The sequence below is a fragment of the Callorhinus ursinus genome, unplaced genomic scaffold (assembly GCF_003265705.2).
Source record: "Callorhinus ursinus isolate GAN/ISIS: 27379988/994484 unplaced genomic scaffold, GSC_fseal_2.0 scaffold10, whole genome shotgun sequence".
Taxonomy (NCBI): domain Eukaryota; kingdom Metazoa; phylum Chordata; class Mammalia; order Carnivora; family Otariidae; genus Callorhinus; species Callorhinus ursinus.
In genome coordinates, this window is record NW_027397072.1 from 67,356,137 (window position 1) to 67,370,871 (window position 14,735).

At 39.6% G+C, this 14,735-nt stretch overlaps 1 protein-coding gene across 4 annotated transcripts in view; it reads right to left on the reverse strand.

Moving 5' to 3' along the window:
* Positions 1-895: 895 nt before the first annotated feature.
* The window catches only part of ERLEC1 (endoplasmic reticulum lectin 1), a 35,254-nt gene continuing 21,414 nt past the window's right edge, over positions 896-14,735 (reverse strand). Inside the window, exons 11-14 of one of the 4 annotated variants that reach the window (XM_025868850.2) lie at positions 12,829-12,953; positions 11,206-11,283; positions 10,168-10,243; positions 6,944-7,862 (exon numbers count right to left, since the gene is read on the reverse strand). In XM_025868850.2, coding sequence (XP_025724635.1) covers positions 7,791-7,862; positions 10,168-10,243; positions 11,206-11,283; positions 12,829-12,953 — 351 coding nt within the window. In that variant the 3' untranslated portion in view covers positions 6,944-7,790. Of the gene's footprint in view, positions 1,058-6,943; positions 7,863-10,167; positions 10,244-10,266; positions 10,501-11,205; positions 11,284-12,828; positions 12,954-14,735 lie in introns of those variants that run through there. The other 3 variants (XM_025868852.2, XM_025868853.2, XM_073897719.1) reach the window with 3 other exon arrangements.

Genomic DNA, 14,735 nt, shown 5'->3' on the forward strand with positions numbered 1-14,735 from the left:
TTCAGAGTACCTTGGAACTGGAATGTTTTTAGTTCATGGAGTTGGAAGTGGAAAATTCAGTTCTTTTCTTGACCCGAGAGATCAGGGACTTTACTTCAATCATGGCCCACAAATGGGGTAAATAGAGACACAGACACTGTCTTCTCGTCAGGGAGTGGTGTGGAATTTGAATGAAAAGGTTTGCAAATGGGACATATCATTAATTCTCCCTTTTCTTTCCCAACCATTATAAGATGGGGGAACATACTGTTTTCCTCAAAGTACCAAACACTCAAAAAAATAAGAGCTTGTAGGAAACTCCTTGGCATTGTAGTTGGGGAAGATTTTATCAGGTGTGGGTAGGAGGGGAGAGAATGAGTGTGCATTCATTCAGCAAATATTTGTTGAGTGTCAGTGTTATGCAAGGTCTGAGGAGAAAGGTCTGAGAATGAAAATTAGATATATTCTTTACCAATAAATAAAAGATGAAGGAATTATTATTTTTTTTAAAGATTTTATTTATTTATTTGAGAGGGAGAGAATGAGAGACAGAGAGCACAAGAGGGAAGAGGGTCAGAGGGAGAAGCAGACTTCCTGCTGAGCAGGGAGCCGATGTGGGACTCGATCCCGGGACTCCAGGATCATGACCTGAGCCGAAGGCAGTCGCTTAACCAACTGAGCCACCCAGGCGCCCCGAAGGAATTATTTTTATCGTTTATATAATAAATATAATCTGGTTCTAGATAAATTGCCAGTGCACTTGCATTGTTTACCAACACCAAATGATTATCAGAGAAGGGAGGGTTTGATGACATTTAACGGAGCCAGAATTCCCAAGGTAACACTTTAATCTTACTAGTGAGTTTCCATTTGCCAGACTGTGGGTTGCGTTAACTTAAAGAGAAGTTAGTGGTGTTCCATGATTAAAAAAAAAAATACTGTATGGGAAAAAATGAGTACCATACTTTACCAAGACAAAAATCAATCATTTCGCTTAGCATTTTGCTCAGTCCTTTGGGGGGTGTTCCTTCAGGTGGGAGGTGATGGCACAGAGAGGTTCATGGGGCAAAAGCTGGTTCTGTGAATAGAAAGACTATAGCATATTACTTACAAACATGGACTCTGAATGGACTCCAAAGCTGGCTCAGCCACATGCAGTTGAGTTTTCCTGTTTGAGCCTCTTTGCTCTTATCTGTGAGTTAAAGATAGGAAGCCCACCTCACAGGGTTGCGATCACAAGGTGTCTGAAGTGTTTAGCATAGTGTCTAATATTTAATCAATGTGCAGAAAGTGGCAGCTATCATTTTTTATTATAAAAGCAGAGTCTGGGGTAGTCTATCATCTGAGACTCAAGATTGTTCACAACTGGCTTTTTTGGGGGTGAAATGCTTTCTTGGAGGTGGTTAACAAAAGCTTTTCCAACAAATGATTTCTGTCACTATGGCTTAAGAACACTAAAACCTATAAATACAAAAACTAATCCAGGGGGTGGGGCTCCTGGGTGGTTCAGTCATTTAAGCAACCGACTCTTGGTTTCAGCTCAGGTCATGATCTCGGGTCTTGAGAATGAGCCCCCTGTTGGGTTCCACGCCTAACGCGGAGTCCACTTGAGATTCTCTCCCTCTCCCTCTGCCCCTCCCCCTGCTCATGCTCTGTCTCTCTCTAAAATAAATAAGTAAATAAAATCTTTAAACAAACAGACAAACAAAAAAACTAATCCAGGGGAAAAATGACTCCTGATTTCCTTGACCAACTATTAACATTTCAAATCTATGGGTAATATTTAGAGCTCTGATAGAATTCTTAAATGAATAAATTATGGGGCACCTGGATTGCTCAGTTGGTTTAGTGTCCGACTCTTGGTTTTGGCTGGTGTGTCCTGATCTCAGGGTCTTGAGATCCAGCCCTGCATTGGGGCTCTGTGCTCAGTGGGGAAGCCACTTGAGGTTCTTTCTCTCTTTCCCTCTCCTTCTGCCCCTCCCCCGCTTGTGCTTGCTCTCTCTGTAAGTAAATCTTTTTTTTTTTTTAACGATTTTATTTATTTATTTGACAGAGGGAGACACAGTGAGAGAGGGAACACAAGCAGGGGGAATGGGAAAGGGAGAAGCAGGCTTCCCGTGGAGCAGGGAGCCTGATGCAGGGCTCTATCCCAAGACCCTGGGATCATGACCTGAGCCGAAGGCAGCTGCTCAACGACTGAGCCACTCAGGCGCCCCCTCTATAAGTAAATCTTAAAAATTCTCAATGTGTAAATTTGCTTTTACTGTTATTAAGGACCACTGGTGACTAATTTGCAAACTAGTATTTTATTGAGAACATGGAAGCTATTAGAAACTAACAAAGTTTGCTATTTGGGGCTATATTTTGAGTGAATTTAGAGAGAAGAGTAGATTTGACTAATGGGGTTTTAAAACTTAAGTTGCTGGACTTCCAAGGATTTTTGAAAAAAATTTATTTTTGATGGTGGAGCACTTAAAAAAAAATGTTATTTGTCAGAGAGAGCACAAGCAGGGGGAGTGGCAGGGAGTGGGAGAGGGAGAAGCAGGCTTCCGGCTGAGCAGAGAGCCCGATGCGATGCGGGGCTCCATTGCAGGACTCTGGGATCACCACCTGAGCTGAAGGCAGATGCCTAACCAACTGAGCCACCCAAGCGTCCCGCACTTTTTTTAATTGAAATACAGCTGACACACAATGTGGCATTGGTTTCATGTGCACAGCCCAATGATTTGACAACTCTGTACATTATGCCCTGCTCACCACACAATGCTATCGCACCACTGACCATATTTCCTGTGCTGTGCCTTTCATCCCTGTGACTTATCCTTTAGCTGGAAGCCTGGATCTCCCACTCCCCTGAGAGTTTGACCTTTAATATTACAGATTTACAAAATCAAAATTATGTAGTATATGGGAAACTGTATTTTTTCTTTCTTTCAAGATTTATTTATTTGACAGAGAGAGACACAGCGAGAGAGGGAACACAAGCAGGGGGAGTGGGAGAGGGAGAAGCAGGCTTCCCGCGGAGCAGGGAACCCGATGAGGGGCTCTATCCCAGGACCCTGGGATCATGACCTGAGCCGAAGGCAGACGCCCAACGACTGAGCCACCCAGGCTCCCCAGGAAACTGTATTTTTTTCTTAAATTCAAGGCAAAGTACAATGTACTCTACTGAAAAGTATCAGAAGGCAATTTAATAGATTCGAAATATATACTGTTGTGATTAGACGAGATGTTTAGTATTATTTTACAGTCTCATAAATGTCTTCCATAGTTGAGATGGTTACCATTTCCATAAGTTCTGCTAGACTTAGTTGCTTTTGGTGAACACTTTTTGTTTCAAATGTAAAAAAGACTAAAATTGAGCTTAAAAATTTACAAATAGGTATGGACACAAAACACTATAAGCCCTATATTCCATTTGTTAGTAATTTTGCCTTTCTTCTTTTGAGTTTTGAGATTGTCAGGGTTTTTTTTTTTATTTTTTTTATTTTCTCTAAGTGTTAAAGAAAGAATGGAATTCCAGTAGTCTTCATACTGTGGTTTCTTCTAACTGCCAGTGAGGAAAGCATGCTCATTCTTCCTGACACTGCAAAGAAGCATTAAAAAAACCCCTGTTATTTCTACTAGAGAAGCCTTGTGAGATACCAGGACCACAGTGATTGGAGCCACGGCGCAGGTGGAAATAACCTGTTAACCTCTCACCTTAATTCTGATTGGTTATATACCTAATAATGTATGGTCTTGATGCTAATATTTAAAGTGACAATTTCATTTTCTGAAAGGTGATGGAGGCATTAATTTAACCTATAATGCTGTATATGGTGGAAGTAAATAATGACGGTATCTCTATCACCTCCTCTACACACGTAATGCTTATTACCCTTCCCTTGAGTCGTTTGATGTTTTATTAAACAAAACCTGATTTATGAATGACTCTGTATACTACTGTTAGTTCACCCATTAAATATTAAAAATAAAAGCTTCCTTTTTCACAGATGACATTTTATAGAATTTCTAGTGTTTTTTCCCCATAATGTATTGGATCATCTTGCCTGCTTGTACAACCTACTTTAAGACTACCAGCGTATGAAACAAAGCGTGCCACTGGGTATGTAGTTGGCCCTGGTTCCTCTTCTACCCCTGTGAAACAACTGAAAAAAAGAAATGGATAAATGGATATTCTCTTAAGCCATGTCACCATGGCAATATATTTTGAAAACTTTTACTTCAACAACTTAAACTAGGAAGGGAATTTAAAATCAGATCCTAGGATAGCTGATATTTTACTTTCATTTTTTTATAGAAAGATTTTATTTATTTGACAGAGAGAGAGACAGCGAGAGCAGGAACACAAGTGGGGGAAGCAGCAGGGGGAGAAGCAGACTCCTGCCGAGCAGGGAGCCCGATGTGGGGCTTGATCCCAGGACCCTGGGATCATGACCTGAGCTGAAGGCAGACACTTAACGACTAAGCCACCCAGGTGCCCCTTTATTTTTATTCGAAACTGTGATTTCATGTCCTATTTATTCAAAATTGAAGTCTTGATTTTCATTTTCCTGTTTAATTTAAGCCCTTTTATGTTAGATCTTTGGTGCTACTTGGTCAACAATTTGGCCTGATTGTGTACTAGAAGTTTAAGAATTGTCAGAAATCAGGTCAGGCCTTTGTATATCAGACTGAGCGAGAAGTATTGCTCACCAGGGGCTGTACACAGAGCTTACGACTCAGGTAACTGAGATAATTTGTTGCCTTTTGTTGCCAAAGTTCCTTTCGGCAAGGACTTAAGGATATAAACTGGAGCTGGGCATAGGCCCCATCTAGTGGTGACTTGAAGAAAAGCAGGTAAAGCTAAAAAAAGAAAAGTCATGTCCCAATCTTCCTGTAAAGATGAGCTACTAGTTATTTCCCTGAAACCCTAATCAGGAGGGTTAGAATGTGTGAAATTGTTAGAAATGAAGTTCCTAAGTGAGTGATTCTCACTGGAGAATATATTTAAAATAAAGAGGATCACTCAGGAAGCATATTTGAAATCCAGGATATACTCTGCCCTAATGGATCTGATCAGGTAGCTCTGGGACAGCACCCACCTTCACAGACTTCTCCAAGTGCATCAGGCATATTATAGCTGAGCCCTTTCCCCTCCCTATTAGGAACTCAGCTACTTCTACAGAAGAGAGGCAGCCTGCACAGCAGAGGTGGCAGCACACAATTTAGAGCTCAAATGAGATTTCATAGACCACTGATAAGGGACCCAAGATTTAGAAGGAAGATGGAGATAGCTGGCCTAGCCCTTCCTTCAAAGAAGTTCAAGCTCTTAGCTAAACAGAAAGCTGACTTACTTTTTTTAACTTTTTATTTTGAAATAATTACAACTTCTGTTTTTAAGAATCTTCTGCAGTAAACTATCCAATACAGTTTTTTTTTAAAGATTTTATTTATTTATTTGAGAGACAGAGAATGAGAGACAGAGCACAAGAGGGAAGAGGGTCAGAGGGAGAAGCAGACTCCCTGCTGAGCAGGGAGCCCGATGCGGGACTGGATCCCGGGACTCCAGGGTCATGACCTGAGCCGAAGGCAGTCGCTTAACCAACTGAGCCACCCAGGCGCCCCTCCAATACAGTTTTTTAGATTTCCCCCCCTCCCCTTTTTGAGAACTTGACCTACTCTAAAAGTATCTGTGGGCACTAACCTTTCACAATTCTCACTTCCTCCCTTCTTATACCTATAAATCTAAATGTGGGTAATTCTGTTTGTTTTAATTCATTGATATAAGAAGTATGATTTTATAGGGCGCCTGGGTGGCTCAGTTGGTTAAGCGACTGCCTTCGGCTCAGGTCATGATCCTGGACTCCCGGGATCGAGTTCCGCATCGGGCTCCCTGCTCAGCGGGGAGTCTGCTTCTCCCTCTGACCCTCCCCCCTCTCATGTGCTCTCTCTCTCTCTCTCTCTCTCTCTCATTCTCGCTCTCTCAAATAAATAAATCTTTAAAAAAAAGTATGATTTTATAATTTATTAAAGAAGTAAATTTTTTTCTGTTTAGAGAGAGCATGCAAGACAGGGGAGGAGAGAGGGAGAGAATCTTTTGTTTTTAAAGATTTATTTATGGGGCGCCTGGGTGGCTCAGTCGTTAAGCGTCTGCCTTCGGCTCAGGTCATGATCCCAGGGTCCTGGGATCGAGTCCCACATCGGGCTCCCTGCTCAGCAGGAAGCCTGCTTCTCCCTCTCCCACTCCCCCTGCTTGTGTTCCTGCTCTCGCTGTCTCTCTCTGTCCAATAAATAAATAAAATCTTAATAAAAAAAAGATTTATTTATTTGAGAGAGAGAGAGAGTACACGAGAGGAGGTGGCAGGGGGGCTCAATCCCATAACCATGAGATCAAGATGTGAGCCGAAATTAAAAACTGGACGCTTAACTGACTGAGCCACCCAGGCGCCCCTAAAGAAAGAAATTTTTATGGCTTTGGTCTCTGATCTTATTATGCTAATAGGAGACAAGGGCAATATTAGGAGATAAACTAACTCTTTACTGGGAACCTGGTACCCAGTATTGGGCCTAGGCTTTTTACTTACAGTGAAACGAATGCACTGCTACAACTACCTTCTAAAGTAAGTAGTCTCTGTACCAGAGGAGGTGAGGCTGAAAATGGTTCAATGATCTATGCAGGATCACACAGCTAGTAAGTTAGAGAGCATCTGGACTTTGGTTTGAATGCAACGTCTCTGCTCTTTATATATGTACTGCTTCGTACTAAAATCTACAAACAGCCCTGCAACAATCAATTGCATTAACCATTTCTCAAACTAAAATATCTTTGGCCAGAACTACTGAAAAGGAGGAAGAGTCAAGTATTTTATAGCCACTTTTCTGTCCTTGTTTAGATATGCACATCCAAAATACAACAGGATAATGTTCTGTGCAACACGGTAATGGAGAAAATAAAGGAAATGAATAATCTACCATTGACTCCATGACAACACTGCTTAGGAACATTTTATTCGCTTTAAAATAAATACTGTGCTGTAAAACTGTCCAGAACTAAAATCTGTATTATACGGTAGGGTAGTACAAAGAAAGAATGGCCAGCACAGTGTGTTTTGTTGGAATAAACCATTCTAAGTCAAGAGAGAGGAATCTCTGTCTACACCAGGTACACACCTTGGGGGAAAACACATTCACATCAAGGAGAAAGAAATAGATAAAAGTTCCAAGAGAGAAACAACCTATTACAAGTAAGAATTTCTTGAGATTAACAGAAGTGAAGAAAACTTAAATGTTGTGAGGCTCTACCATGTGCCCAGTTTCTAGCTTAATACCTGGTAGAGCGTAGTTGCTAAATAAAAATTTGCTGAAAGGATTTCAGGCACTAGAATTTACATATTTTACATGGTCTCCCATTTAAACAACCTCCTATCAATTTCCTTCTTCATTATCTTTAGTTCATTAACTAGTTATATATACTATAATTTACATAATAAATCTATTAAAAACTTTCAATAGGTACAATTATGACATTTCATTAGGCTGGACTCTAAATTGCTTGGATGAGATTTATTTTGGAATCACATTATCCAAGCAAAAAACACAATCAGTTCATGAGACACAACAGAAATGAAAGAAGTGAGACAATTATCTGCCTTAGAAGTTTATCAATAACCTCTTATATACACATACATATTCACAAATTGGTTGAGAGTCCTTTTATACGATCCTTTAGATGAGGTTCAGTGGCTGAGAACTCTACAATGAGACACATGGTCAGACAGAAATCATGACTGTCAATGATCTTTTCTTTCCCCAAACTTTATTATCCTTTAGTTGGGGAGAGAAAGAAGTCCATTTTCATCTGCTGTATCTAAGATTTTACAGATCACTGGAGATTCAACCTAAAGAACAAAAACAATAAAGCCATTAAAAAGTTGCCAAACTGAATACTTTCTTTATTTAGTGTTCTTCTGTATGAATACATGTGTATACATTTGTTAAATGTATATTCACAAAAATGTAAAATTTTTCAGAAGTTGATGAATAATATCAACCCTTACATGCAAAAAGCTCTGTGAACTCTGACCAGGAAACATACAGAGAAAGCCACTGTTAGGCATCATATAACCAAAGGCAGGACCATGAAGTTTCTAGATAGAAATACAGGCTAATATTTTCATGACTCTGGGGTGGCAACATTTCTTAGAACAAAATAAAGCATTAGCCATAAAAGGGAAAAACTGATTAAAATAAACTTTATCAAATAAACTTTTGCTCATCAAAAGACATTAGGAAAATAAATAGGTAAGCCACAGATTGAGGAAAAAAAGTGTGCACTATAAATATAAAGAACTCATATCCAGAATATATTTGAACTCCTAGAAACAAGAAGAAAAACAACAACAAAAATGGGTAAAAGACGAACAGATGACAGAGTCTCCTCGACCAAACTGAAGTCAGGTTCCCTAATTCCTCTTTTTGACTAGGCCTCTTCTACTTGTGCCCTGTCTTGGGCCTGCTGAGTCCAGCTGTTGCAAGAATCATGATAAGTCAGTGTAGAGAGAACCGCTTACCCTCAACAACTAATCATTCATCCCATATCTGATCAAATTCCTCATCTCTCACCTTTGATAGCTGATCATCCTGGCCTGCCTTCAGCAATAATCCTGTCAAGTCAGTTAAGTTGATGTCTCCTCTTAGTTATTTTCCATCCATTGTGCCACCCCTCACCCTGCCACCTTCTGCTCATTGGCTATAAGTCCCCAGCTGTCTTTGCCACATGTAGAGTTAAGCTGGATCTCTCTCTCCTATTGTGAAAGTCTTGACCCACTTATTGCCAACAGTCCTGAATAAACACTGTTTCAGTAAGTGTCAGAATAATTTTTCTTTAAAAAAAACTTGGCTAGATACTTCACAAAGATCTATGAATGAATCATCACATGAAAAGGTGCTTATCACCATTTTCCATATGGGAAACACACACTAAAATGACTAAAGTGGCTAAAAGAGGGGCTCCTGGGTGGCTCAGCTGTTAAGCATCTGCCTTCAGCTCAGGTCATGGTCCCAGGGTTCTGGGATCAAGCCCCACATCGGGGTCCCAAGCAAGCAGGAAGCTTGCTTCTCCTTCTCCCACTCTCCCTGTTGTGTTCCCTCTCTCTCTGTCAAACAAACAAATAAATAAATAAAATCTTAAAAAAAAATAAAGTGGTTAAAAGAAAAAAGACTTACAATACCAAATGTTGGGGAGGATGTAGAGCAATTGGACTCTCATATATTACTGGTAGGAATGTAAAATGGTACAACCATTTGGATAACTATTTGATAAAAGCTAAACATATATCTAATCTATGATTCAGCAATTCCACACCTATGTACTTACCCAAAAGAAAAAAAATACATGATCACAAAACGACTTATAAAAAAAAGTGTTCATAGCAGCCTTATTCACATAATAAAAAATGAGAAACAACTTAAATGTCTATACAGAAGAATGGATAAGCAAGTGTGGTATACTTATACAAATGAATACTATTCAGTAATAAAAAGAGAATGAAATACTGGAGTGACATGGGTGAGTCTGAAAAACATGCCAAGTCAAGGAGGGCAGGCATAAAAAACTACATACTATATGATTCCATTCATGTGGAATCAAAAAACAGGCAAACTACTCTATGATGTCAGAAAGCAGAAAGGGGCATCTGTGGGGGTTGGGGTATTGACATAAAAGGTGTATGAAAATTTTTTCTGCAGTGATAGATACCTTGTTTTGGGTGATAGTTCCGTGGGTATATAAAATTGCCAAATATATCAAACTCAACACTTACGATCTCTGCATTTTATTTTTTGTAAATTGTACCTCAATAAAAAAGAGTTTAGCTTTTACAGAGATAGTATGAGGGCTATATTAAATTTTGGAGATTACTGAAGGTCCTTTCAAGACTCAATGCTAAAAACTGAAACATGTTTTCAAACTGAATTCCTATTATTTTTTTTTAAGATTTTTATTTATTTATTTGATAGAGAGAGACACAGCGTGAGAAGGAACACAAGCAGGGGGAGTGGGAGAGGGAGAAGCAGGCTTCCGGTGGAGCAGGGAGCCCGATGTGGGGCTGGATCCCAGGACCCTGGGATCATGACCTGAGCCGAAGGCAGACGCCTAACGACTGAGCCACCCAGGCGCCCCCTGAGTATTATTTTTTTACTTACCCCAAGGATATACTGACAGGAGTGAGGCTCTAGCATATATACAGTAACAGCATGAGGAGAATCTGATTCTTTACACCTGAAACAGAGAGCACTTGAAAGTACGGCCCAAACCACACAAAATATTTTTATTTTTAAAAAGCCTTAATTAATTAATTAATTAATTAACTGAGAGAGAGGGAGCGCGTGTGTGTGCATGCACATGTACAAGTTGGGACGGGGCGGGGGGCTGAGAAGGAGCACAGGGAGAGGGAGAGAGAATCCCAAGGAGACTCCGAGCTGAGCCTGGAGCCTGACGTGGGCCTTGATCTCACGACGCTGTGACCAGGGCCTGAGCTGAAATCAAGAGTCAGATGCTTAACCAAATGAGCCACCCAGGTGCCCTGTACAAAAGTATTTTTAATTGTTTTCCTTTTAAGCTATACAAATCTTATGTAAGTGGCCCTGTATAATTTAATATAATAACTGAAATAATACAATTTAAAAATCATTATAACTTACAAATAATATAATTATATTGAAATTTAATATTTATTTATTTTTAAAGATTTTAATTTATTTATATTATAGAGAGAGAGAGCGTGTGAGCAAATGGGGGAAGGGGTAGAGGGAGAGAACCTCAAGCAGACTCCACCCTGAGGACGGAGCCAGATGTGGGGCTCAGTCTCATGATCCTGAGATCATGACCTGAGCTGAAACCAAGAGTTGGCCACCCAGGCGGCCCAATATTTTATTTATTTTTTAAAACGATTTTCTTTCTATATCTTTTGAAGTTTCTTTCTCTCTTTCTCTTTCTTTCTTTAATCTCTACAACCAATGTGGGGCTCGAACTCACAGAGTCGCATGCTCCACTGACTGAGCCAGCCAGGTGCCCCAATTTTACTATTTTAGAATAAAGTAATAATTTTATATTAAATTAATCCACACATTATTATGCATAAATATAATTATTCACAATTATATTTTATATTTGTATAAACTTTTGCCCACTGGAAGCAGATAAAAGAGAAGCACAAAGCATGAGTTGATGGTCCAACTTACTTTAGTTTTACAGTGACCTGTCTTGGTTTGTCAGTTATATCACAAATATCTCCATTCCCATAAAAATGTGACACCATCCTAAACCAGAGAAACACACATGTTTTATTAACCTAAACTTCGTTAATTCAGGGTAACTGTAATGGGGAGGGTGAGAACATGGTTAGAGGGATCAGTTTTGCATTAGTTATAAAATATTTTTAGGGTCATGTCACAGAGAAAGGTTTTCAGATTCTATAAGGAGAATATAGAATTGAGATACTTTGGAATGATTTAATTAATAAGAATAATCTTCAATTTGCATATTATTTATTTGGATACAAATAGTTAAGGGTCAAGTGTCTTTTAAAAAGTCCTTCTGAAGTGAACCATTTCCTCAGCCCTGTATATTGTTTACTTTGTGGCAGTTTTCCCTCCTGGCCATCCTCCAGCCAGCTCCACTCATGAAAATACTGTCATGCAGGTATACAAAAGTACAGCCTATGTTAACCTACAAATTCCAAATGAGCAGCATATTTTTAATTTAGCTAGCCTTCTGCTCCTGTGATTCAATATTTGTTGCTCATGATACCACGAACTACTTTCACATGAAACATACATGAACATAAGAAAAGTCCATCTGTTTAGTAGATTCTAATACTTAAATGCCCATCTCTTAATTTTGCTAACTTTGATTTTTGGTCAGCCCAAGAAGTCAACACATTCTATTTTTTTTTTTAAAGATTTTATTTTTAACCCGACGTGGGGCTCGAACTCACAACCCTGAGATCGAGAGTCCCACACTCTATGGACTGAGCCAACCAGGCGCCCTGAAGTCAGCACGTTCTAAAAACAGAGTCTCTCAATGCCATCTGTGCTAGGAAGGACAAAGTTAATACCCAAGAAAGAGAAAAAATGAGTAATTTAAAATTCGCCAGGTAAGAGACTACAAGAAAAACTAAAACTTAGTTATTCTTGGAAAATAAGAGATTAATTTATTTCTGCTGTAACAAGATATACCTATATAACTCAAAGAAGTTGTGAGGTAGTTTTTCAGAAAGCCACTGTTTATTTTCAATCATAACCTCACAGAGGTAAAGTAACAAAGGGAAATGCTAGAATATATTTACATAGAACTAACTAACTTAAAAAGGTAAAGAGGACACATGAAAGAGGCAATGCTTTCTAACGGCCTCAGACCTACTGGCTGGAAGTGAGCCAGTGTCTGTCACGAAGGCCAGCCACCAGCACTCTCATTACCACACCACCACCACTTTAAAGGCAGTGGCCAGAATTTATTGCATGCTGTTGCCAGGCACTATGTGTTACATACATGATTGTTTAAGTGTCATACAATCCTATGAGGCAAATACTAGTAGACAAGAAAAGTGAGACTTAAGAAGATTATGTAATTTGCCCAAGGTGGTAAGTGAAGAGCCAGCATTTGAATCCAGGCCCACACCCACCTCCACCTTCAGAAATTGTGTTCTTAACTATTACTTTAGAAAAGAAAACTAATTTAAAAGATGTCCCTGAAAAAAACTGACCAGAGATTTTACTTAAGTGTTTAAATTTTATGCTTTACAATATTCTGAGTTTTAAATATTCTACTAATCAGATCCAAAGGCAAATAAGGTTAATCTTTACCTGACTGACTGGGTACCATCATCTTGAAGGTGATAGGCTCTAGCAGTATTCTTCTTAGCCCATTCAATATGCTCTTCTTGGTTCCATGTACCCACAACCACAGAGGTCTTCCCACTATCTTTGTCCTAATATAGGAAAAAATATTTGTGATGAATCCTTGATATCATCAAGTAGACATTTATCCTGATGGCCTATAAGTTATAGTCCTTATCTTCACCTGCACACTGCAGATGGGTGTTTATTTTTTAAAGATTTTATTTATTTATTTGAGAGAGAGACACAGTAAGAGGGAACACAAGCAGGGGGAGAGGGAGAGGGAGAAGCAGGCTTCCTGCTGAGCAGGGAGCCCGATGCGGGGCTTGATCCCAGGACCCTGGTATCATGACCTGAGCCGAAGGCAGATGTGTAACGACTGAGCCACCCAGGCGCCCACAGATGGGTATTTAGATGTTAGTCAAACAATGCTAGTCAAACCTGATGAGTAGACATTTGAGCTCATTATCTTCTTTGTTCCTTGTTTCTCTGAACAATGTAACTACTTTCCCCTCAGCTAGCTCCACATGCAGTTATCTTTGACTCTTTTATTTCCTTCCTCTCCTACATCTATTGGTTTTGTCCACTGTTTACCTGGAGATGTTCGGGGCTTCAGACTCTTCCTCTACATTTTCAATGAGTTTAATTTCTCCTACCTAAATGATATGCCTGCATACTACTGATTCTTCTTTTTTTTTTTTAAGTAGGCTCCACACCCAGCATGGAGCCCAATGCGGGGCTTGAACTCACAACCCTGAGATCAAGACCTGAGCTGAGATCAAGAGTCGGACGTTTAACCAACTCAGCCACCCAGGCGCCCCACTACCGTGATTCTTAATTAAATCTCTGGCCTATATCTCTCACCTGCAGACCCACCGAGCCTATCTTCATCCTACTTCTCTTTCAAATGCCAATCTGCAAATTATACGTGTATTCACACACTCATTTGACACCATGCTTCTGTATCAAGATGTCTGTTCAGAAACCCCCGTCCCCATTCTGTTAATTTTTTTAAACACCAACTATATACTGTCTTATATGTGGACTTCCTTCCTTCTCTCTCCTTTTCTTTCCTCTCCCCTCCCTTCCTCCCTGTCTTCCTTTCCTTCTCCACATTTTATGCCAGGCACTGCTGAGCACTAGCATACACCTGTTCGGTAGAATTAGAAACCCTTACAGTGGTAGATGAAACAGACACAGGCACTGCTGCTAGCAGGGCTTATTGCCCAGTGCAAGAGACAACAATTTAACATTCTTTTAGCAACCAGACTCTAAGTTACTAGATAGACAGGGACTGAAGTTGCATAGTGAAGTGTTTAAGAGGCTGGAAATGGAGCAAGACTGCCTGCGTTAGCATTCTGGTTTCATCATTTACTACCTATGTGGTTTTAGGTAAGTTACTAAATCATTGCTTCCATTCCTCACCTTGGAAGAACAACAGTCACCTCTTAGAGTTGTTATGAGGATCGAGTTAATATGCATACTTAGAACAGTGTCTGGTATACACTGAGTATTATATTTGTTAGCTACTAATATTTGTTTATCTCCCAAAGCTCCTAGCAGAGTCCCTCAGAAATTTCTAGGTTATATGGTCTTGGGCAAAAATGAGTCTGATAAAACCTAGTGTTGGCAAGTATATGGGGAAAAAGTCTGTGTGTGTGTGTGTGTGTGTGTGTGTGTGTGTGTGTGTGTGTGTGTGTTTTAAAGTCATTGTTAATGGGAATGACTAACAACTTTTTGGAAGGCAATGTTCTTTTCTTTATATCTATATTTTTAAGGATTTTATTTATTTAAATGCAATCTTGCCATTTGCAACAATGTGGATGGAACTAGAGGGTATTATGCTAAGCGAAATAAGTCAATCAGAGAAAGAC